The 24,420-nt window shown below is 50.4% G+C and overlaps 1 protein-coding gene across 2 annotated transcripts in view; it reads left to right on the forward strand.

The window, feature by feature from the left end:
- TRIM33 (tripartite motif containing 33) overlaps positions 1-24,420 on the forward strand; it is a 695,715-nt gene that overhangs the window by 189,999 nt on the left and 481,296 nt on the right. For both annotated transcript variants that reach the window (XM_085652097.1, XM_085652090.1), the window contains exon 10: positions 2,067-2,237. In XM_085652097.1, the coding sequence (XP_085508223.1) occupies positions 2,067-2,237 (171 nt within the window). The remainder of the gene's footprint in view (positions 1-2,066; positions 2,238-24,420) is intronic.

Raw genomic sequence — 24,420 nt, forward strand, 5'->3', positions numbered from 1 at the left:
GGCAAAGATGATGTAGCTGTCCCAACAGTACTTTTAAGGTGCAGGGGAGCTGCAGAGGACAAAACTAACTGCTTTACTTATCCTCGTACTAGATGCTAAAAAACATAGGGGCTTATTACGATGCCGGTCAGAGTTGCCACTAACCGTCACCGTCTCGGGACAGACCAAACTCTGGTCAGCGGTTCCGACTGCCTGATTATGATGCGAACACTGTTCAGTCGGATACTCCCTTTTCTCTATGGAAGCCTGTGTTACGACCGTAAACCGGCCCAGGGCTCGACAAATCCACTCGCCCGCTCGCATATGCTAGGTAGAATTAATAAGGACGAGCTATTTTTAGGTCCTACTCGCCCTTTCTGGCGAGTAGGAAAACAAACTAACTTTTATCCTCTGTCTTTAAAAACGGAGCAAATGAGACAAGTTAACAAGATTTAAAGGCATTTTTATTGCTCACAAAGCTAATGAGCAATAAAGATGCCTTTAAATCTTGTTAACTTGTCACATTTGCTCCGCTTTCAGAGACGGAGGTCAAGTAGTGTGAAGTTAGGTCGAGGAGATTTTTGAAGGTACTAGACCTGCAGGACTAGTACAATTTTTCTGATTTTTCGAGCCCTGCGGCCGTAATACAGGCTCCCATAAAGAAATGGGTGTGTGTGTTAAATCCGCACCTTGTGGCAAGCACGCCATGGTACCTGACAAACTGTGCATAGATTTACAGGGGTGCACCCTAGGTACCCCCTTGGCCACCAACTGTAAGCTGCGGAGGCAAAGGGGGCCTGCTAGGGTCCCCTAAAGTTGCTTTCCGACACCCTTTACGTGTCGGACAGGCCAGCACACGGAAAGGCTCTGGGAAACTGACATCGTATTCCCAAGGGCAGAAACGCCCTACATAGGGGATTACGGTGCAGTGCCAACCGCCCGTAAGACTACAAGAGCCAGCCGTAACTGCGTCCGAATGACCGACCGGTTCACACTTCGATCACCAACATCGTAATTCATAGGTCGGGCCGCAAACCATCCGTGTTAGTTGGAAAGCCTCTGACTGCGGTCGGAAAGCTTCCGAATTGGCCCCATATTGTTTTGTTTATAGCAAGAACAGGGTTTTTCTGTTTGAAACTGGAGTGAAATACATCTCTAAGAAATTGGGTTACTTGTTTTTCGGGTGGGGAGTGTTAACACCCTACTCAAGCAGTAATCACAATCCTAGTCAGGGTGAGGCACAAGCAAATTCTAAATTAACTTGTGTTCGACTCTCTGGTAGCTTGGCAAAGAGCAGGCAGTCTTAACTCAGTACCTCAAACTGCAATACAGTGGAAACCTACCACGCCAGGTTTAGGATTATTAGTGCAATTTATAATAAATAAAACTAGACCAAAATGACAACCCTATCAGTTGAACCGAAGATATGCAAGTTTAAAGATTTTAGTGAAAATAGCGCCAAAAAGTACACAGTGCCAACTGCGGACAGTTACAAGTTCAGGCCGACCGTGATGGAGCACTGGCTGGCTACAGGGACCCAGTTAGGTTAGGCTCACTAAAAAGAGTACCTTAAAATCCTGGTGGTAGAGTGTTGCGAAGTCCCGTGCCAAGAATGCGGCACACATTTGAGGAAATGCGTCTGTTCCGAGGAGCTGTGATGAGAGGTTCGGAGTTGTTTTCGAGGATCCCGTTGAGATGGGCTTGCGGTGCGAAGTCCAGTTGGGGGATGAGTCGCCCAGTCGAGGCATTGCGTCTTTTCCAAGGAGCTGAGGCTGGGTTGCGAGAACTTGCGTCATCGCCAAGATTGCCGTCGACAAGAGTTTTGTGATGCGACAGACTGCGTCTAGAAAACCTCTCTCAGATGGCAGTTCCAATGTGGGCTGCGAGGTTGATGTGTCGTCCTGTGTGTTGAGAGAACCCCTGCAGCAGAGGCACAGCTATAACACATCTTTAAAATTCAGATCTTTTTTTTTTTTAGTTTGTAACTGGTTGTTGAAACTATTGACCAAATGACAATTTAGTTATCACTATAAATGTGTATGTTGCAGATCTTTAATTTAGTTTGATATATGTTGTATGTTCTTTAGCCTCCTAGGTTGATCAGTGTGCAGACGATGCCACGAGGGAACATGAATTGTGGAGCTTTCCAGGCACATCAGATGAGAATGGCTCAGAATGCTGCTCGTATACCAGGGGTGCCACGTCACAATGGCTCTCAATATGCTATGATGCAGCCACAGCCACACCTCCAGAGAATAGTAAGTTATTAAAACAGAGTAGCTTTGTTTGCTCATTTGTAGATGAATATCTATTGTCTAGTGCCCTTCAATGTGAAATATTTTAAGATTTATTTGGTGGAATTTTTTGTTAATTTGCTCCTTGATGCAAGGATGCTATACATTGAGTGGTGTAGGAAGCTGGCTCGTTATACAAGAGCCCAAAACGAGGTACACTGTGTAAAGAACCTTATTGGTTTAAAGATGTAAAAATTGTAACACTAAATGCTATCTTTTGTGGTAGTGTGGGCGAGCACTTTAGGCTGATCAGAGGGTAGTGCTAAGCATTTGTTGTACGCCAAGGCAATAAATAAACGCAAGAAATAATCCAAGACCAATTTCGAAAAATAAGTTACTTTTATGTAAATTTCGATAGCAAAAATGTTCTCTCAATTACTTTTTTGAGTATCGAATTTTACTGGTAAGTAAAATGTTCACTTTAATGCATCTTTATGCAACAATGCTATCCTATGGGGAAAAAAGGTACATGTTGCGTACAGTTATTTACCGTAGGTTTCTGAAGGTCTCCTCCTGGTAGTAGATATGTAGCGGGCCACGGTCCAAATTACCACCAGCATTTACTCTTTACCTGCCCTGGAGCGTCCGGGTGCAGTGGTGCTGGTAGGTTTGGTAGATTTGCACGCCATGCTCCTCAAAACAGAAATTCTCTACCGCAATAAATAAGATGCGCTACAAGTCGCTGATATATAGACACCCAGGGAGCTGGCCAGAAGACAAAGGCATGTCACAATGCAAAATTTAGAAACATATCAAAATTTGTTAGTATTTCATTGACAATGATTATAAATAAACATATTACATCCCACGCCACATTCACTCACGCATTCACACCAACAGATTCATACTCTTGCATACCAACAAGTCCTGTAGGTCAGGAGTTCAACCATACTCCTACCAACAATGCAAGAAATAACAATAAATGGACCAATTTTTACAAGTAGCAATGACAATGGTAATAATCTATGGATAGATAAATCCTCTATCGTTTAAGTGGCACCAAGTATATCCAAGGCCATCCAATTGCATTTAAGTTATGATAGAATGTGTGAGTGAATGTGGCGTGGGATATGATATGTTTATTTATAATCAATCATTGTCAATGAACTACTAACACATTTTGATATTCTAAATTTTGCATTGTGACATGCCTTTGTCTTCTGACCAGCTCCCTGGGTGTCTATATATCAGCGACTTGCAGTGCATCTTATTGCGGTAGAGAATTTCTGTTTTGAGTAGCTTGCTTTTTCCCCTGATCTTTCTCTACCCTATTCGCTTCAGGGGTCCCCTTTGTTTGAGTGGTAGATTTGCGTGCCATGCCAGTGGTAAGAAGGGAGGCCACCTAAAAGGCTGCAGAGGAGGACTTGGGGACAATTCAGGGGCTCCCAAAGGGGAACTCGGGTAACAAAGGTCCGAGGAGCAAGGGGGTACAGCAGGTTCTTCGGTATCTGGTGTGGAGTGCTTGGGTGCAGAGTAGATAGGTCTTCTGGGTTCTTTGCGTTAAAGCTCCTCGCAGTTGTCTGTGTCGCCGGTTTAAGTTCAGTTTAAAAAGTCAAAACTTAGTGCAGGTTTAGAAGCTGTAATCTTATCCTATGGGAGTCAATGCTGTACTCTGGTATAGTACAGCAACTTATGGGACCTATCTCCAGGAGTTAATGTGAGTAGTGGTTAAGGTTTAAGGCAGCACCAGCAGAACACCACCAGCGGCACTAGGGCGGACTGGTGCAGTGGTGCAAAATTGCATCAGGTGCCCTGTGTTACTCTATGGGGTTCAGTTTTTGCGTAGAGATTGCAGGCTAGGAGGCCAGTTAGGCTGAACCAACGGGGTTCTCAGGCCTCACGATGCTCAGGGACATAGGGATGCTTTTTGTGCTCTTATTCACGGTCCAGAAGCAACGGGTGCAGAGATGTCTTTAGGTTTTGCTCACCTGGAGCAGTTATGGTAGAGGGGGCCTGTGTGAAGAGGCTGCACTGGGGGGCAAACCCTGGTGGACTCTGTCTCTGTAGGACTGGGCGACCACAATGACCCAGTTGGCCCAGTTCAACTCTGTCTTGGAGCGACGGACGCAGTGGTGTCTTAAGGCGTCGGAATTCTGCGATCACTAAGTCCTCACAGGAGTCTTCAGATGCCTGGAGGTTTCAGGGAAGCTGGTCCTACTTCTCGGTAGGCCTTGGTTCCTGGGTGAAGTGCTGGCAGGCCTCCCAGGCTTTCGAGACTCAGTAGGTGCAGGCAAGTTGTCTCTTAGCGCAGTTGTCCAAGTCAGCAGGCAGGCCAGCAGGGTTGGTGCCAGGCTAGTTGCTGGGTCTTCAGTTTTTGCAGAATGCAACTCTTCACGTCCTTAGTCTTTCAGGTCAGCAGGGTTGGTGATTCCCTGGTGCCAGGGTCCCCTAAAGGCTGAATCTGATCGACTACTAGCCGCAGATTCCTTAACGTAGAATTATCCCCAGGCGTGCGACTGGACCCGGAAAACTTTCTTTGCCCCAGCATCTCTGTGCGCCGTGGGAACGGTACCACGGGACTCCACCCTGACGTCGTCTGCGGGCATGACGTCAGCGAGGTCACATAAGCTCCACCCCCGCGCGCTGACATCAGTTTCCTTCTTTTCAGTGTGCAACGCGGATCCTGATTGTGTCCCTGACCTGTTTACAGGCCTTCTTCTCGCGCTTTGCGTTGTGGAACAGTGTGCGAATGCCTTCGGGCTTTAAGGCGTGCTAGTCTTGTGCGCGTCAGAGGTCTGTGACGGACCCTCATCCTATTTGCATGTGGTGTTTGGGCGAGCACCATGATTCCACAGACCGCGACGCTTGCCATCATCTGAAGCCTAAGTCCCAGCGGGAGCGCCGGATGAAGCTCCTTTCAGCCCGGTTGTCCAGATCGGTGTCGTCTCCACGTCCGTCCCCCACGGAAGGATCCAAGAATAGCCGCTTCCAATTCAGACATAGCCCATCACCGAGGCCCCTAGGGCATCGCTCGCCCGTAGGTAAGTCTTCTAGCTTGTCCCCGAGGCCTGGTCCCTGCTCTGCGGAGGCCGCGGGTTCTCCGCGAGACATGCGTCCTCATTTGTTGCCACCCTACCTGCCGTTTACCGGCGTCGGGGCGACCAGGGCCCAAATGGAGGCCTATGCTGTGGCGGCTGTGCAGGCTTCCTTGGCCCCTACTCCTCTTCCTGGGACGTCTGCGGATCCCTTGCCACATGCGGGGCCTTCCGCGGAAGCTCTGGCGCTGACTGGTTTGGCTTCAGGTTCTGGAAGTGTAGGGTCGTCAGGGTGCGGTCCTACGGGGTTCCCCTCTTCGGCCCATGGCACCGCTGCCTCGCCGCAAACCCCCGAGTGGGTGCCTGTGGTGTTGCGGGAGGTCGCTGGGATTCGCGGATCGCCCCCGAGTCTTCCTCTGTCTTCTGGGCAGGCGGCAACCTTGCCAGAAGCCGAGCTGATACCGCTCAGGAGCTGGCGGCGCTGCGTGTGCTGGCTAGGGGCCGGGGCGTGTCCCCGGATCCACCTCGTCTCTCCATGCAGGTGGCTGCATCGTCGGAGGTCAAGTCGGCACCTTTTCGGCCCTGCTCCATTCGCCTGGGTCGCAAGCGGTGGAGGAGGTAGTCTCGGCGTCCTCTCCGGCGCCGGTCGACATCACCCCGGCACCTGTGGTGGACTCCACGGTACCGTGCTGGCGTCGGGTCGTCGACTCCTCTCCAGAGGCCCCCTTCTCTCTGGAGGTTCAACTTTTTGTCTGTTCTTCCCCGGTGACGGGGCGCCGTGTTGTGTCCTTTTCCCCGGCGTCTTCCAGGGAGGGTTCTTCGCTGTCCCTACGGCCACAGCCTTTCAAAGAGGCGCCTCAGGTCCCCCACTCGTCCGTGAATCTTCCACCATTCCAGGGCTGGCCATTTCTTCCTCCAGCTATATTCGGGGATGGCCGGCTTAGTTTACAGCCGTCGCCCACGGAGGAATTGCTTTCCCCCCCAGGACACCCTACAGAGGCGAGTGCAGCCTTTGCCTGGGCCATTTCCACAGCCGCTGGCATTTTGCACATGCGCGACCCCGCCATACCATTCCCTACAGACCATTTGCTTGAGGTTCTCCATCAGGGCTCTGGTGGACGGGAGCTGCTTCTTACCTTCGAAGCTTCGCTCCATAATTCTCTTCTGGGGGCCTGGGGGTGACCTGCCACGGGGGATCCGGTGCCCCAGTCGCTCCTCCACTGCCACCGTCCTGCTCTTCACGATCCAGTCTGCCTTTCTTTCCACCCTTCTACCCAGGGCCGTCTTCTGCAGACTGCTTTTCCTTCCTTACCTTTGGTGTTTCCTCCGCACGGGAGGCCTGGTGGTTGGATTCATGGGGGCGTAACCTCTTAGCTTCCTCTAGTGCTCCTTTGCGAGCGCTCAACACCCTTTGTGTGTCGGCCAGGGTTACTTCCAGCTTGTGGGATTCCGTGGAGTCCCTTCTGTCTTCTGCCTCTCCAGAAGGTGTCTACGCTGATGTGCGGCGCCATGTGATGTTGGCCGTGTTTATTCTTCATTCGGCCCTGGATGTTTCTGATGCTCTCGGCCGCACTATGGCAAGTTCAGTAGCTCTCCGTCGCATGCTTGGTTGAGGGATAGCGTTTTCCCTGAGAATGTTAGGGAGCGTCTGGTTGACCTGCCTTTTGATGGGGTGCTTTTGTTAAACACCCAGCGGCTCCTTGCGTTGGAATGCTATTTCGCAGGTCATTCTGTGTGAAGTAGTGTAAACACTCTCTGCCTGAGCAGGCTTTGTTTCTGACCTCCTGAGAGCAAAGGCCAGAAACTCATCTGTGGTGGCATGCTGGCTAGGACCAGTCATTCAGCACACTAGTAGGGTTAGGTTTTCAGGGGGCACCTCTAAGGTGCCCATTGGGTGCATGTATTAATAAATCCAGCACTGAAATCAGGGTGGGCTTATTAATACGAGGTATTTGATACCAAACAACTTTAGTTTTAGTTAAGCCATCATGTAGCTACGGAACCAGTTTTTGACCAGTGCCCAGCACATGTATTCAAAATGGCTTCCTGATCACATGCACTGGAAGTAATTAGACACCATCACAGGGACATATTTGCTCATCTAGGTTGTCCACAAATGTAGAATAGTGTACCATGCCTTAGGGCTGTAAGGCTTGCTGTTTGGGTGACTTGCAAATGTTACATGCACTGTTAGGGGACATAGCACACAGGGATGTGTGTCATGTCATGTTTTCACTTTTATCTGCACCAAGACACACAGCCTGCATTGGCACTTTGCATGAGCTTGGTGATGGGTCCCTTAGGGTGGCACTATTTGTGATGTAGCCCTTAGGCTCCCTCTTCTGATGGATACATCTGCCAGTGGATTCCTCACCTTGTGAATATCTCCTGCGCCACCAACATTCGGAAACTTTTGTAGCTCTCCACACCGACGAGGACGACGTCACAGAAGCACGGCTCCGCTCGTGGCTCCGCTGAAGTCACTGGATCCATGAGAGGACCTTGTCGGCGTGATGACGTCAGTTCCCTTTTTTCCACGCCATTGACGCGAACGGTTTTCTGGGACTCTCCGTAGCTTTACTGGTTACTTTGTGTTTCTGCTTGTGTTTCTACTTTCTTCTTGCTTCTTTTTCAAGATGTCAACGAAGAAGTCAGGATTCAAGCCGTGTAGAGAGTGGTAAACATATGTCCATTACGGATCCACACGAGGATTGTCTGGTGCCTGTCGTCGGATCAAGACGTCGAGGGATGCTCTTGCTGCCACAAGATGAATCCAAAGGCCTCAAAGGAAAGGTAAGCTAAGCTATTTATTGCGAAGATGAGAAAGGAGAAGAGAGGTCGAAGTCGTTCAAGATCGAGGTCCAGGTCGACGTCGGGTCATGCTTCGAAGTAGAAGAAACATAAAAAGAAGAAGCAAGGCTCTCGACGCCGTTCGGATAAGCAGACTGCTCTGAGATAGACTTCACCTGCTCCTCGACATCGTAAGGACTATGTTTCTCCCTCTCCTTCTGTGTCAAATCCGGCTTCTCCTATTTGCCCGACTTCGCCTGCGGCTTCTCCGGAGGGTGGGGGCTGCCCGAAACGGGCACGCCAATGCCCCTACCCTCCCTCCCACAAAAATGATAGTCTTTCTGCCCCCCAGGAGGCAGGTGGGAGCTGTAGCCTCCAATCTGGCCCCCCTCGGGGGCGCAGAATGCCCACTAGAAACCATGGATTTTTTTGTTTTATTAGTGTAGGGGTAGGGGCTCCCCAAAATGGGCATGACAATACCCCACCCCACCACCAGAGAAATTCCACCCCCTCGGGGGCACAGAATGCCCACTAGAAACCATGGATTTTTTTGTTTTATTAGTGTAGGGGTAGGGGCTCCCCAAAATGGGCATGACAATACCCCACCCCACCACCAGAGAAATTCCACTCTTTCTGCTCCCCCCCCCCCCCCCCAGGGCAGATGGTGGCAGTGGCCCCTGATCTGCGAGTACGCAGGCTTTTTTTATGCGTGGGGGCTGCCCAAAATGGTCATACCAATGCCCCCACCCCCACAAAAAATACCCACAGTATTTCTGCCCCTTTAGGGGCATATCGGGATGAAACCCCCTTCCCTGATTTTCCCCCAGGGCGGCAGAAGGCCCACTGGGCTCCGAAGTTTTTTTAGCAATGTGCATACCTGTGGATTTTGGGCCCTAGCGCAGTTGGCACGTAGGCAAGCCTAGCAAACCTGTACATTTTTGAAAACTAGACACCGAGGGGAATCCAGGATGGGGTGACTTCACTGGCTCTCACCAGGTTCTGTTACCCAGAATCCATTGCAAACCTAAAAATGTGTCCAAAATAACACATTTTCCTCACATTTCTGTGGTGGAAAGTTCTGGAATCTGCGTGGATCCACAAAATTCAACCCACCGTGCGTTCCCCAAAGTCTTCGGAGGAAAATGATACTTCACTTGCTTGGGTAGGCCTAGTGCCCGCGTCAGGCAAGGGCCCAAAACCTATTGAGGAGACATAAAAATTACCTATCACAAAACAACCTGGTTTTGCAAAGGGGGTCCCATGAGTTTTTGGCCCCGGGCTTGGCGGCCATCTAGGGAAACCTACCAAACATTTCTGAAAACTAGACACCCGGGGGATTCCAGGGAGGTATGGTTTGCGTGGATCCCCCAACGTTTCCTTACCCAGAATCCCCTGCAAACCTCAAATTTAGCTGAATAAATCACCTTTTTCACACATTTTTGTGGGGGAAAGTTGTGGCATCACCAGGCTGACACAAATTTCCTACCACCCAGCGTTCCCCCGGGTCTCCCGATAAAAAGGTGCCTCACTCGTGTGGGAGGCCTAAGGACCCGGCAAGGGTCCAAAACGTAGTGAGGCGCACTGCGTTTAGGACCCTTGCCTGTTGAGGCGCACTACTAAAAATAGCAAAAATAGGCTATGTCCCAGAAAAATGCCAAAATTGTGTACAAAATTTTGGGTTTCTGACAAAAGTCTGGTATCCCCTAAAAGCTGGGAAAATGGTGATTTCAGCCCCACAAACCCTTTTTTGATAACACTTGCAGGGAAAAACCCAGAAGCTTTCATTTGCAGCCCGTTTTTCCCATTTTCCCAAATAAAACCTAAATTTTGCTGTATTTTGGCTCATTTCTGTGACCCCTCCAGGGGAATCCACAAACCCTGAGTACCTTCAGAATCCCCATGATGTTGGAAGAAAAGGACGCAAATTTGGCGTGGATACCTTATGTGGTCAAAACGTTACAGGGGCCTCAGCGCGCACTACCCCAAATAGCCAAAAAAGGGCGTGGCACAGGAGGGGAAAAGGCCTGGCAGCGAAGGGGTTAATTACTGTGATGATTTTTAGACAATATTTTGCTATTTTAAAAGTTGACACTTAGAAAATATTTCATAGAAAACAGTCAATGATTCCCTATGGCAGAAAATTCAAGTTGCAGGTATAGTATGTTCTCGTTACATTTGTAATCCAGTACTGGGTGCCTAGACTCGGTACTGGGACCTTTATCCAAAACAGGTAAGTAATTACGTTTTCAGATATTATACGATTTTTGAAGAATATTTAAAGTTTGCAGAAATTGACACTTAGAAGAAATTTCACAGAAAAACAGTCAATGATTTCCTATGGGAGAAAATTGGGTTACTGGTAAGTACAGTTTTAAGTATCTTTCAGAGTCAGTGCTGGGCACCAAGATCCAGCACTGGGAGCTCCCCTAATAGCAGGTGAGTATTTTCGTTTTCGTTACTCGGCTGATTTTTGATGAATATTTTAAGTTTTGAAAAGTCCACACTTAGAAGAAATTTCAGGAAAAGCCAGTCAATGTTACTGTGAGAAGTTGGCCTGGTATATGATGTTCACTAGTTAAAAAGTGACCACCTTGTACCATGCCAAGCAACCCTTATGGTATGCTTGTAAGTCAACCTTTTCGGACCAGCTGCCCTAGTGGTAGCGTAGGCTAAGCAGTCTTTCAGGCTAAACTCGTTTAGGCATGTAAAGCAAGCTGTTTTACCATATGTAACCCCCCTTTATACCAATGAAAGGACACCACACAGATATATAGTCAAAATATATATGTATTTATTACTCAAAGTATCCCCTAGACTCTTTATGAGCACAGGAGCACAAATCGTTAAACAAGAAAGTATCACAATATACAGAAGTTGCACTTTATATGGATAGGCCCTGGTGGCCGCTCAAACCCTATACTAAAATAGTGGTATAAGTACCATGAATAGGAAAGGGAAAAGGCCTAGGGCCTCTAGAATCGCTGGGCCTACAAGGAGCTAACTTCAGTTAGTGACCAGGAGGTCCACGGGTCGCGTGTGCAGTGAGGAAAGTTACACGCGGGCTCCCATAGGTTTTCAATGGGTGCGTAAAAGTTCAAAAGTTACTGCTAGAAGGGTCTTCTGGTTGGACTACGAAATCAAGACTTCAAACCTAGACATTAGAGATTTTACTCTACACTTGTGCACCGGAGTGCCAGCTTTACCTCACCCACAGGAAGCGGGTGCATAGGTCTCGAAGTGCGTCGGGTTTCGTCTATCTGTTCAATGGAGCCTGATGACAAAGATGCTGCAGGCGGTCGGTCCAGAAGAGATGCGGTGGATCCAAGGGTGGATCGGAAGTGTAGAAGACCTGTAGGAATCGAAGAAAGCTGTTAGCTCTGACCAGCAAGGTCAGAGGGGCTGCTCCTTTGGAAGGAAGCAGGGGCCAGTCTGGAGCAACCAGACCAGCGTCGTAGTTTTCAAAAAGGGTCGCCAAGATGGCCACTAGCCAACGGGCCAGGGACCGGTTAGGCGCGTCGAGTCGCAAAGTGCAGAGGGGCCCCACGCAGATCGTGGAGATGCTGGAGGGCACACCTTTGGTGCAGATGCTGCTCGGATGTTGGGCTTCTCAGGACCCAAAGCACAACTCGGAGGGAGCCTCTGTGGTCGCGCTTGCAGCTTGTCGAGTGTCTTCCAAGATGGCTGGCTCCACGTGTCTCGGTGCCTCCACGGGTTCCTTCTTTGCAGGGACTGTGGATCGGGCTGTGAGAGGTCTGGAGGTCCAGTTCTTGTCGGTCTCTGGGCTCGGGCTCCGGCGGGAGGCGGCGGCAAAGCAGACGTCGATTCGCTGGTTGGTGCTTGCGTTAGCAAGATGGTCACTCCCTGACCATAGGGGAGAATTCCTTCAGTCTTCTGTGCAGCAGAACGTCGAAGTTCCCGTCTTCTTCTTAGTGTTAAGTTGATTCCAGGATGTCCGAAGTCTTAGGACACAGCTCCTACCTTTAAGCGGATTCTAGGGGCCGGACTACCTGCTAGGTCCCTCCCTAAGGGTGGGACCAGGAAGGGGGGTGGTTACACCCCCAATCCTTTGTCCAGCTCGCCCCGGGCTGGTGTGCCCCAGGACCGGTTTGAACTGGCATGCACCGAGGCTCCTTGTGAGCCTCAGGCATGTCTGATTCTATTCAAGCCCTACCTGACCAATACACAAAATCCTGTCTGGGGTGGTGCTCGCACCTCCCCTGGCAGGAAACCCTTTGTCCACGTCTCCCAAGCTGGAAGGACTCCCAGCAGCAGGAGGGCAGACTTGTGTCGGTGGTGGCAGCGTCCATGTTGTGGAGCTGAGGCTATGTCTGATTTTACCCGGGTTTCAGGATCTGTACATGTCGTGTCCCTCTAGAAGGGTGGAATACTAACCCCGTCGCCAGAATTGGCGAGGAGTTAGTATTCCAATTCGTATGACACCTTACTCGACATGTTTTGATAAAGCCAAACCAAAGATAGCATTTAACCGCGAGGTTCATAATGCACTTAAGAGTATATGGTATGGCGATATCTGGAAACGGTAGAAGGAAGTTGTTCCGACCACTGCAGACAGGCTCAGCTCATGCCAGAGCACCATCTCACATGAAACCAAGCACTCTGCCTTCAGGATTGTTAAGGCCTGCCATAGGAGTGACTTATAGGTTAACATGTGTCCCATTTAAGGTTAGGTATAGGTATACTACACCTAAGTAAGAGGTGGATACACCAACTTACCCCAGCTGAGTGATCAGCCAGTTGTGTCAAATTGTTAGGCCAGGCCAGGGGTGGCACAATACATGCTTCAGCCCCTGGTAGTCCTTCGATACACCAATGCCCTGGGTACCTAGTGTACACTGGTACAGGGGCTCACAGGGTGATCAAATTCCAATTGGTTATGCACCTAAAGTGCATAGTGTCAATTTAGTAGAGAGACCAGCAGGCTGGGGGTCTGATTGGCAGGCCCACAGCCTCAGGATGTCAAAAACCAGTGAAGCAAAAAGCAAAAATTTGGGGTGACCATAGGATAGCAGACCCTACTCTCCTACAGTTACCCTATGGAGAAAATGGAGATTTAAGGTTCTGGGAATAGACTCTGGGGTCTCCCAGAGTCAGGTAGGTACAGTTGGTTCACCCTCAGCAGCGCAAGGGCGGCCGGGTGCAGAGAGAGTTATGCCCAATGTTATCCTATGAGAGGTAGGGGGGGCCTTGGTTGGTGGCTGCTGACAAGCAGGCCACGCAGCTGTGGGAGCTGGGCTCCTGGTCACTTACTCGGGGGCAAGTGGGGAAGTAGATAGGTGTAGAGGTTACACTGCCAGGGCAACTCGGGCGGCTGGGTGCAGGGTGCTTTTGAGCCTTCGGGCGCTCAATTGACTTCTATGGGAAATCTCCGGTTTAGAAAAAGACTGCAAGCTCGGGCACGAAGATTCTTCAGGTGCCACCACCACTTCGAGAGGTAAGTTGGGTAGTTGGAGGATAGGTAGGTATCCTGGGATTTGGCACAAGGGGCCGCGGGGCGCCGGGTGCAGGGGTGCCTTTTGGTGTCGGGAAATCTTACCCTCTGTTGATCGCGGTTGGGGGGGCACCTGGTTCTGAGGCTGCAGGCTTCTTCAGGAGTGTCGAGGGAGGTCCTTTGGTGCCGGACTTGGAGTCACAGTCGCCGTGGGGTCGTCCTCATGGTCTTTGTTCACTCCAGCACATGCCAGGCTTGACGGGTGCAGAGTGTGCTGGGTTCGCGGTTCCGGGCTTCTGCCGGGGATTAGAAGTAGATTTTGAGTAGAGCCTCTACTCATGGGAGTCCCAGTGGGCTTAGAGTCAAAAGGTAGCCAGGTCCTCCGGGGTTTGTGAGGTTTCTGGCCACAAGAGATGCCGGGTTGGAGCAGGTTCGAGGGTTGACAGGCCAGTAGGGCTGGGGCCAAAGCAGTTGATGTCTTCCTCTTCTTTGCAGCTGCAGGGCAGGTCTTCTTTCTTCTATCTCTTCTTCGGATTTTGGAATCTGGAATCTGGGGAAGGAAGGTTCAGGGTGCCCCTAAATACTAGATTTAGGGGCGTTACAGGTAGGTGAAGGGCAGGGACCAATGGGTCCCTGTCCTTGGGTGGGTACACCCCCTATCCTGCCTCTCTCCTGTGGGAGGGGGGCAGTAGCCTAATCCTGATTGGGCAGGGCTTCCCATCTTCAAGATGGCGATAGCCCAGAGATGTGCTTCACCTCGCCTCCCCCATCTGATGGGTAGGGTTGGCAGGCTGGCACATCCCCTGTCCTTATTTGGGGTTTCCGGCCAAGCTTCCCGCCAGAGTGGGTTGCAGTGGCCTGGGGAAGCTCTCAGGCGGCATGCCTTTGAAGCTTCCCCCTGCCCATCCTGGGGGAGGAGATTTAGCACCTCGCCCAGGATGTGCATTGTTGCAGGCCCAGGAGAGCAGGGGCTCTCCTACCCAGGGGTCCAGCAACATGTCTGCTGCGTGGCAGCCTAGGCAGCCTCAGAACAGATGTGGATTGAAGGTTAGGTTTTAGGGGGCAGCTCTAAGATGCCCTCTGGGGTGCTTGGTACATTAAATCCCACACGGGCATCAGTGCGAGTTTAATATGCTGAGAAGTTTGATACCAAACTTCTCAGTCTTCAGTGTTGCCATTATGGTGTGGTGGAGTTCGTGTTTGGTGGGTTTGGTGGGTATGGTGGCGCAGTTGACAAATGCATCCACTGTAGGGGCCTGTGTTCGACCTCATGGTCACAGGGTCTAATCCTGGCGGGTCCACTCAGCCTTTCATCCATCTGAGGTCTATAAAATGAGTACCATTGAGTTGGGTAACAATATACATCTGTTATTCAGCGCCTTGAGACTTTCGGGTGATACGTGCGCTATACAAAAGTACATGTTATGTTATGTTTGACGAGCTCTCAGCACCATGTGCTCTTAAATGGCAGCACTGCACTTAAAGTTCCCAGGAATGGACCTGGGTACTGTAGGGGCACAGGGCTCCTGCGCCCACACCACTGGCATAGGGCACCCAGCTAGAGGGGTGGCTGATGTATGCCATGGCAGTGTAGGTGGTGGGCATGGCACACAGGGATGTGTGCCATGTCGACTTTGTTTTGTCTTGTACCCAGACACCCAGCATGCAAGGGCAGTGTGTTTGTAAGGGTACAGGGCCTCTAAGGGTGGCACAATGAGTACTGCAGCCCTTAGAGGCCTTCCCTGGTCACAAGGCCTTGGGTACCTAGGGTACCATTTACCAGGGGCTGACATGTGGCCAGGGATTGCCAATTTGGTTTTGTGTTTTAGCGAAGGAACATAGGCCCTGGGCACCTGATTGGCAGGGGTCCAGGGCACACTTAGTCAAAGTACATTCAGCAATTCAGCAAAAAGTGGGGGCACACCATGCAAGAAAGATGGCACTTTCTCACAGATGTGTATTGCGACGGTTCAGGATCGTCTTCAAACCTTTTAGACGCGCAATCCTTACCACTCAACGGTTTTGCTTTCGATCGCATTTTTCCTTTCGCCGCGTATCGGAAAAATCCCAGTACTCCGATCGGTGCTTTGACGCGGCCGTGCGGCCTACCCGATCCAACCACGCAAGCAGTCCATGGAACGGACTCCATTTAAAAAATGCCCAGGGTGTGGTGCTAAGTTCCTGCACATGGACTTGCACGAGGTCTGTAACCTCTGCCTCTCCCCGGAGCACGAAGAAACCAGCTGCGAGGCCTGTTGATCATTTCGATCGAAGAAAACAATTTGTGACCGTCGGGCACTAGTACAGTGCTGGATATCTTCGGAGCAGAATCGGAATTCCAACCCAGCGCCGAAGAAGAAGGGCACATTTCCGTGTCTGAAGCAGACGACTCCGCAATGGTAGAGGACTCCAGCATCACTCTTGCTCAACGAACCGTGAGTAACGAGACCCAACTGCCCAAAAAAACACCAAAGACTCTGGTTACACCTTCGCCCTCGGGTCCACACTGTGATACTGTTTCAGATGCCCCGCCTTCGAGCCCGGCTATGAAACATAAAGACAGACCTTCCGGCTCGGGATCGAGCCAACCCCGTCCAGGTGTCGAACCCACATCTTCAGCACCGATACACGTCAAGTCAGACGCTCTACTATCGGCAATGAAAACATCTTCGGCACCGAAAGACTCACAAAAACCAAAGGCATCGGAACTGATGGCACCGAGACCGAAAGCTTCAGACCCGGCACCGGTTAAACCGAAAGAATCAGAGCCGAAACCAATTAAACATTTTTGGAACCTAAACCAGAAGAAAAATCTTCGGTTCCGAAACGGGGAAAAACTAAGCCTTCGGAATCAAATATGTATATAAAGCCGCTCCTACAGACCCAATTAACATCAGGGGTCAGGTACCTTTTAGATGCGCTTATTGTTTCAAATGCACGGAAAAGGGTAAATTCTCAGACAACAGGCGACGCCCCTCCACCTGACAATCAGAACTTATAGATGCATCAGGCAAAATAATTGCATCTCAAGTGGTCAATCATTGGCGCATTGCTAATGCACAAGCTCTCCTGGCGCGGTACGGTAGAGCTCACTATGACGAGCTAGAAAACCTGATGCAACACTTACCAGACCAATACAAAGCTAAAGCTCACGGCCTCATTCAAGAGGGTAAAAATTCTAACAAACACTTCCATCAAATGTGCCCTGGATGCAGCTGATACAGCCTCGCGAGACTTTAACAGCAGCATTTTGCTAAGACAACCTGCTTGGCTCCGCATCTCAGGCTTCAAACACTTCTTAATCAGCCATTTGATCAAGAACACCTTTTCTGGCCCCACAATTGATTCTTTACTGGAAAAAATGAAGAAAGACACAGACTGCTAAAGCCATGGGGGCATTACAACTACTCTCTAACGCAGGTTCTTTTTGTCGCTCCTTTTATAGGTGTGGCTCAAAGACGGCTGCATCAGAAAACATGGCCTCGTCTTATATAAGCCCCAATTAATCCTCCTCATCCAGAGGATATTTTCGGGGAGGATACAGAGGCAATAACAGTAGAGGAAGAGGCAGAGGAAACTCCACCCGGACTTCCCCTATCACCAAACAGTGACTTCCCTCCATTACCCCTCGATCACTTCGCTTCTGTCAGGGGACGGCTAACAGTTTTGCAGCGTGAATCTTTCTGGATTCACTATGCTGTGCATTATTCCGCGATCTGGTGGTTGGGTCCATTATTCCGTGATCTGGTGGTTGGGTCCGGATTCGTAGTCTTTCTTTCTTTTTTTTTTTTGTAGCCCAGGTGGGTGTCGACGTCCCACCATTTGGTGCACCTCTCGTGACGTCGTCGTGCTTCCTGCGGAAGCCCCACCTTTGGGGCTCCATCTTCAGATGCTTTTTTCCGCCGTTGGGTCTGGATCGTCATCGAGAAGCTCCAGAGTTTTAGATGAAGGAAGAATGAAAATACGCGAGTTTCATCGAAGGAGAACCTTTGGAAGACTACAGAGAGAAAGGTATTACAGCCGGGACGACGAAGAAGGAGGGGATCCTCGAAATTCTTCGACGCACAGAGGAAAATGCGCACTCAAAGGCTCTGAGCGCGATGGACATGACACCATTTAAGTTCTGCCCTAACTGCCACCACAAGTTCGCGCAGAAGGACCAACATCCGGTGTGCAACCTTTGCCTGCCGTTCGACCACGAGAGCAAGGCCTGTTCCGCCTTCGCGCCGAAGACTCTCCGGGTGAGAGAACGTCAGAGGAGAGCCAACTTCAGCATGGAAGGCAAGGGTAAGGCCCCGTCGCTGTACGATCTGGGCCTATCCACCGACGATGAAGACAACATCGCCGAGGGACCTGATGTCTTCACGGTCTCAGAGACCGATAAGAAAACGCCTGACGAGGTAAGAGACACGTCGAGTACAAAACCACCGAAAGGGCCCTGAAAATCGGATTGTGACTCTCGAAAAAATGAGTCAAAGTCCTCGAAGAAAACACCGGCGCCGAAGATTTCGACGTCCGCCTGTGGTTCAAAGGACAAAAGGCCGAGCGGATCCTTCGAGAAGGACTCCCAGGTGCCGAAGACCACCGAGAGGCAGAGTTCGTCGAAACAGACCCACGAGGTGGGACGTTCGGCGACTAAAGACAAGACCGCGTCAACGCAAGCTCCGTCGAAAAGACCTGCGGTCGACGCCGAGCACATCTCGAGCATGGAGAAGAAAAAGAGAAGGCTCGAGGCGGAGATGGAGAGCATCTTTCAGAGGAAGAAGGAGTTCGACGAACGAATAAAACAATTCAAAATCCCAACGGTCCCGTCGACGGATGTCGTGGAGATCGAGGAAGAAGGGGATTTCGACGCCGAAGAGCAGTCGAGAGGTCCTGAAGAGGAGGAAGAAGGCACCTACTATGAGGGAGAAGGTGATGATGAGGATCAGCAGTCGTTCTACGGCTCGGCGCCGTCGACGAGTCAGGAGCTGGAATGGCAGGACATCGACACCGAAAACCCCGAAGAGCCCGTGGACTCGTATCCTTCGAGGCCTTCGCCGCCTGGCGACATCGGGGTGTACAACATGGTCGTCAAGAGTGCTGCAGCAACCTTTGGTGTGAAATTGGACGAGGAGAAGCCGAAAGCAGACTTCCTACTCGAATCTCTGCTCCCCATCCAGACGAGGAGCCAGTTCCTCTCCATGCTCCAAAGCGTGATGAACCAAGGGAAGGAGGCGTTCAAGGAACCGGGAACATGCCGGTCAATCACACCCAGAACGGAAAAGAAGTACAAGCACTCCTCGCAGGATCCTCCTTACATCAAGGGATCGTCACGGCAGATTCCATCATTGCATTCACGGCCAGGAAAAGGGCCAATGTGCAGAAGGATGGACCTCACTGGAAGGAAGGTAGAAAAACGCAGCAATGCGCTGGCGCATGGCGAACTCAAACGCGCTACTGGGAACAAACACCAGTACCAGCACTGGGATGAGATGGGGGAACTAGTCAAGCATCTCCCAGAAGAGTACCGTCAAAGAGCTTCCCATCTAGTGGAGGAAGGGAAGGATATCGGCAACTCATGCATCAAGACTGCATTGGATGGGGCGGAAACTTCGAGCTGACTGATGGCCATAGGGATCACTGAAAGGAGACATGCTTGGCTCAGAATTTCTGGATTCAAGCAGGAAGTCCAGAATAACATACTGAACACCCCTTTCAACGGTGAAACGCTGTTCGGGGAAACTGGACGAGAAGCTCACCCAGCTGAAAAAGGAAAATGAGACAGCAAGATCCATGGGAGCCCTGCAATTCAGAGGAATGCGAAGAGGCACCCCAAATCGGAGACCCTATGGAAGGGGAGGAAGCCAGCAGGGTACGTCGCACCAGACATTCCAGCACGGGCAGCAGGGTGACAGTCACAGCCAGCAGGGACAGCAGAAGCAGAACTGGCAGTACCAGCCTCGAGGCCAGTCCTTTCGAGGGAGAGGAAGCGGACGTGGCCAAAGGAGGAGAGCGGGAGACCAACCCTCATCTGAGTGACTACACACACAAAAGGACGCTCACCCACAGCATACCCCGATGGGTGAAGCGCAATGTAAGAAGACCAAGGGGGTTACGCAAAACAAGCGCCTACGAGCATGCAACACCAGTAGGCGGAAGACTGGGCCTCTACTTCCGACAATGGCAACAAATAACATCAGACAAATGGGTTCTCAACGTCCTACAGCACGGATACTGCATAGAGTTAGAGAAAAGGCCTCCAAACAAGAAACCAAAGAGAAGACAGCGCTCGGGTCAGGAGCTCACTCATCTCAGGGAGGAGACACTTCAACTATCCTGGACCTAAGGTTCCTAAACAAATTCATAAAGACGCAAAAATTCAAAATGACATCACTACAAGAAGTGCTACCCCAAATACGAGGCGGAGACTTCATGGCCACCGTAGACCTCAAGGACGCCTACCTGCACATCTCAATGAACAGGCGACACAAAAACCTGCTAAGGTTCAACATCAACCAGGATCATTATCAGTTTACAACCCTGGCATTCGGCCTAAAGTCAGCCCCAAGGGTCTTCACAAAATGCCTTGCAGCAGTAGCAGCGTACCTACGAAGGGAAGGGATTCATGTGTATCCTTACCTAGACGACTGGCTGGTCAAAGCAAGCACTCGCGACAAGTGCGAGGAGCACGCAGAACGGGTGACAAGAACACTAACAAACCTGGGGTTCTCGATACACTGGGGGGGGGAGGGGAGGAGTCATCAATGGAACCAGAACAGGTGAAGATCTTCCTGGGGGCGCAGATCAACACCATAAACAAAATGGTCATGCCCAGCGACAGGAGAACAATAGCCATGCTGAAGGAGACGCGTCTCTACCAGAAGGGGTGAGCTCTGACAGTGAGAATAGCGAGCAAGATCATGGGTATGATGGCGTCATGCATCCACCTAGTCCCCAATGTAAGGCTTCACATGAGACCATTCCAAGAATGGCTGCAACAGCAATGGTCACAAGCAAGCGGGAGTTGGGAGGATCTAGTGGTTGTTACGCAAGCGGTGCAGGAGGAGATAACATGGTGGAACAGGGAGAACTTAACTACAGGAAAGACCTTGAAACCACCAAACCCAACTGTGACCATTACCACGGATGCATCACAAATAGGATGGGGAGCACACATGAACAAACTCAGGGTGAGGGGTCTGTGGACTCCGGCAGATGCGGTCAGACACATCAATTACCTGGAATTGAAGACTGTCCTGCTAGCCCTGAAGGCCTTCCAGATACAGATATACAACCAGAAAGTATTGATACAGACGGACAATACGACTACCATGTTCTATATCAACAAGCAGGGAGGGACACAATCGTTCCCCCTTTCCTCTCTGGCACAGGAGATTTGGAAATGGGCCATCTCACTCAAGATAGACCTGCTGGCCATACACCTACCGGGGAAGGACATTGTGGAGGCAGACTGGCTCAGCAGACAGACATCGGCATCCCACGAGTGGGAGCTCAATGGACAGGAAACGCAGAGGCTGTTCCAGAGGTGGGGAACACCGACAATAGACCTGTTTGCAACACGCCTGAATGCAAAATGCCAAAACTTCGCATCCAGACAACCAGAACAGCAATCGCAAGGGAATGCCCTATGGATAAGTTGGTCAAGGACATTTGCCTACGCTTTTCCACCGATACCGCTGTTACACAGGGTGCTCGACAAGTGCAGAACCAGCAACATGACACTGATCCTAGTAGCACCGCAGTGGGCAAGGCAGACATGGTTCTCTCAAATAGTGGAAATGGCACAAGGTACTCCTCACAAATTCACAAGAAGAAAGGACCTGCTCTGCATGCAGAACGGAGAGGTCCTGCACCCAGAACCAGAGAGCCTCAGTCTGGTGGCATGGCTCCTGAAGACTTAGTTTGCACACCTGAACCTACCTCCAAGCACTATGCGAGTGCTGCGGGAGGCAAGGAGACCTACAACACGAAAATGCTATGGGGAGAAATGGAAAAGGTTCACAATATGGTGCAGCAGAAATAAACTACTGAATAAAATGACAACAGAGTCAACGGTGCTTAGATATCTCACACACCTACTAAGAAGTAATCTATGCTCATCCTCCCTAAGGGTACACCTAGCGGCACTCGTAGCGTACACACGAGGGGAGAGAGGAGGAAGTCTCTTTACATCACAGGTAGTAAAGAGGTTCCTGGAGGGGACGAAAAGAATTGCGCCACCAAAGAGGATGCCGCCGCCGGCATGGAACCTCAACGTGGTCCTAACCGAACTTATGAAGGCGCCGTTTGAGCCCATCCACAAGGCCACGCTGCAAATGCTGACAATGAAAACAGCCTTCCTGGTAGCAATAACCTCGCTGCGCAGAGTGAGCGAGCTGCAAGCACTGACACTGCAAGAGCCCTACATACAGATACAGAAAGATAGGGTGGTTCTAAGAACGGACCCACACTTCATGCCTAAGGTGGTGTCGGCATTCCATATGAACCAGACAATTCAGATACCGAGTTTCTTTCAAAACCCCACGACAAGCGCAGAAAGAGCACTGCACACTCTGGACGTTAGAAGGGCAGTGATGCACTACATTGAGAGGACCAAAGAGCACAGGAAGACCAAGCAGCTCTTTGTCTCCTTTGCAACTAGCTTCCTGGGTAGACCCGTGACAAAGGCCACCATTGCACGATGGATTGCACTAACAATACAATTCTGCCACAAACCAGCAGGGCAGGAACTGTCGGATGGGCCACGAGCCCACTCCACAAGGAAGAAGGGGGCAACTATTGCCTTGCTGGCAAATACGCCCATTCAAGACATATGCCTGGTGGCAACATGGGCTTCAGTGCACACGTTCACTAAGCACTATTGCGTGGACATTCAGATGAACAAGGAAGCACAAGTAGGACAGAAGGTGCTTAAACACATATTCAACAGCCAACACTCCTCTACCACCCAGCCACCACAGAGATAACAAACCGCTACAAAGTCTATGCACAGCATAGTGAATCCAGAAAGATTCACGCTGCAAAACGAATAGTTTCTTACCTGTCGGTGTAGTTTTGCAGCTTGAAGATCTTTCTGGATTCGCTAGCGAACCCACCCACCTCCGCCAGGAAGATGAGGATGGAGATAGAGGTGGAAGGACTAAGAAGATCAGAATAATTGGAATAGTAAAGAGAATTGGAAAAGGAAAATGAAGACACCGCCTAGGGTTAAAAAAAACAAAAGGGGAAAAAAGAACACTAAGATGGCGCTCCAAAGGTGGGACTTCCGCAGGAAGCATGACGACGTCACGAGAGGTGCACCAAATGGTGGGACGTCGACGCCCACCTGAAAAAACAAAAAAGACTACGAATCCGGACCCAACCACCAGATCGCGGAATAATGGACCCAACCACCAGATCGCGGAATAATGCACAGCATAGTGAATCCAGAAAGATCTTCAAGCTGCAAAACTACACCGACAGGTAAGAAACTATTCGTTCCTACCTGTCTGGAATTCAATCTCAACAGACAAGTGGGTAAGACAAATTATCCAGTATGGTTACTGCCTGGAACTTACCTCTACCCCCCAAACATTCCTCCCAGACAACGTCCAATGTCCACGGAACATCAAACACTTCTCAAACAAGAAGTTCTCTCTCTATTACAAAAACATGCAATAGAATCAGTCCCCCTACCTCAACAAGGCACAGGGGTTTACTCCCTCTATTTTCTTATCCCAAAAAAGGATGGGTCTCTCATATTGGACATCAGACCACTAAACCTCTACATTCAGGTTGACCACTACCACATGGTCACTCTCCAAAAGGTGCTTCCACTACTTCAAGAGGGCGACTTTGTCTCTACCCTAGATTTAGAGGACGCCTACTTACATATTCCCATTCACCCCGCTCACAGGAAATATCTCAGGTTTGTGGTAGATGGTCAACACTACCAGTTCAAGGTCCTCCCATTCGGGGTAACTACTGCACCCAGAGTCTTCACCAAGTGTCTCGCAGAAGTTGCAGCCCACTTAAGAAGACAGAAAATTCATGTTTCCCCCCCCCTTATCTAGACGACTGGTTTATAAAAGCCAAGTCACACAGCAGTTGTGTGCACCAAAAACACAAAACAATCCAACTGCTTTACTACTTCGGATTCACGGTAAAGCTCACCAAATCCCCCCTCCAACCCTCTGCAGTATCTAGGGGCTACAGTAGATACTTCAAAAGCTATAGCCTGCCCCAATCCAGTCAGGATAAGTGCCATACAAGCTCTAATACAAAAATTTCAACCTCAACACTCACTACCAGAGCAAGTGTTGATGCAGTTAATCGGGATGATGGCCTCATGCATTTTCATCGTCCCTTATGCAAGACTCCAAATGCGCCCCTTACAGGAGTGTTTGACACGTCAGTGGAACCAGGCTCAAGGTAAACTAACAGATCTGGTGTTGGTAGACGACCGCACCCATCGCTCACTGCTGTGATGGAACACACAAAACCTTTCCAAAGGGCGGCTGTTTCTCGACCCGGTTCCACAGATAGTTCTAACAGACGCATCGCTCACCCACTGGGGAGCTCATCTTCAAACCCATACCATCAAGGCAAATGACCCATCAACAAAAACAATTCCACATAAACTACCTGGAATTGCTGGCAATCTTCTTAGCGTTAAAATCTTTTCAACTCCACCTCCTAAGCAAAGCTGTCCTGGTACGTAAAAAAACATGACAGCAATGTACTACGTACAGAAACGGAGGGACACACTCACTCCAGCTTTCACACCTAGCTCAAAGCATATGGAGATGGGCCATTCCTGAAAAAAATATATCTCCTGGCAGAACGCCTTCCAGGAGTACACAATCAGATTGTGGATCTACTCAGTCGCCAACAACAGCAGATCCTCCAATGGGAACTTCACTCTCAAGTTCTGCTTCCATTCTTTCAAATG

The sequence above is a fragment of the Triturus cristatus genome, chromosome 1_1, assembly GCF_964204655.1.
Source record: "Triturus cristatus chromosome 1_1, aTriCri1.1, whole genome shotgun sequence".
Lineage (NCBI taxonomy): Eukaryota > Metazoa > Chordata > Amphibia > Caudata > Salamandridae > Triturus > Triturus cristatus.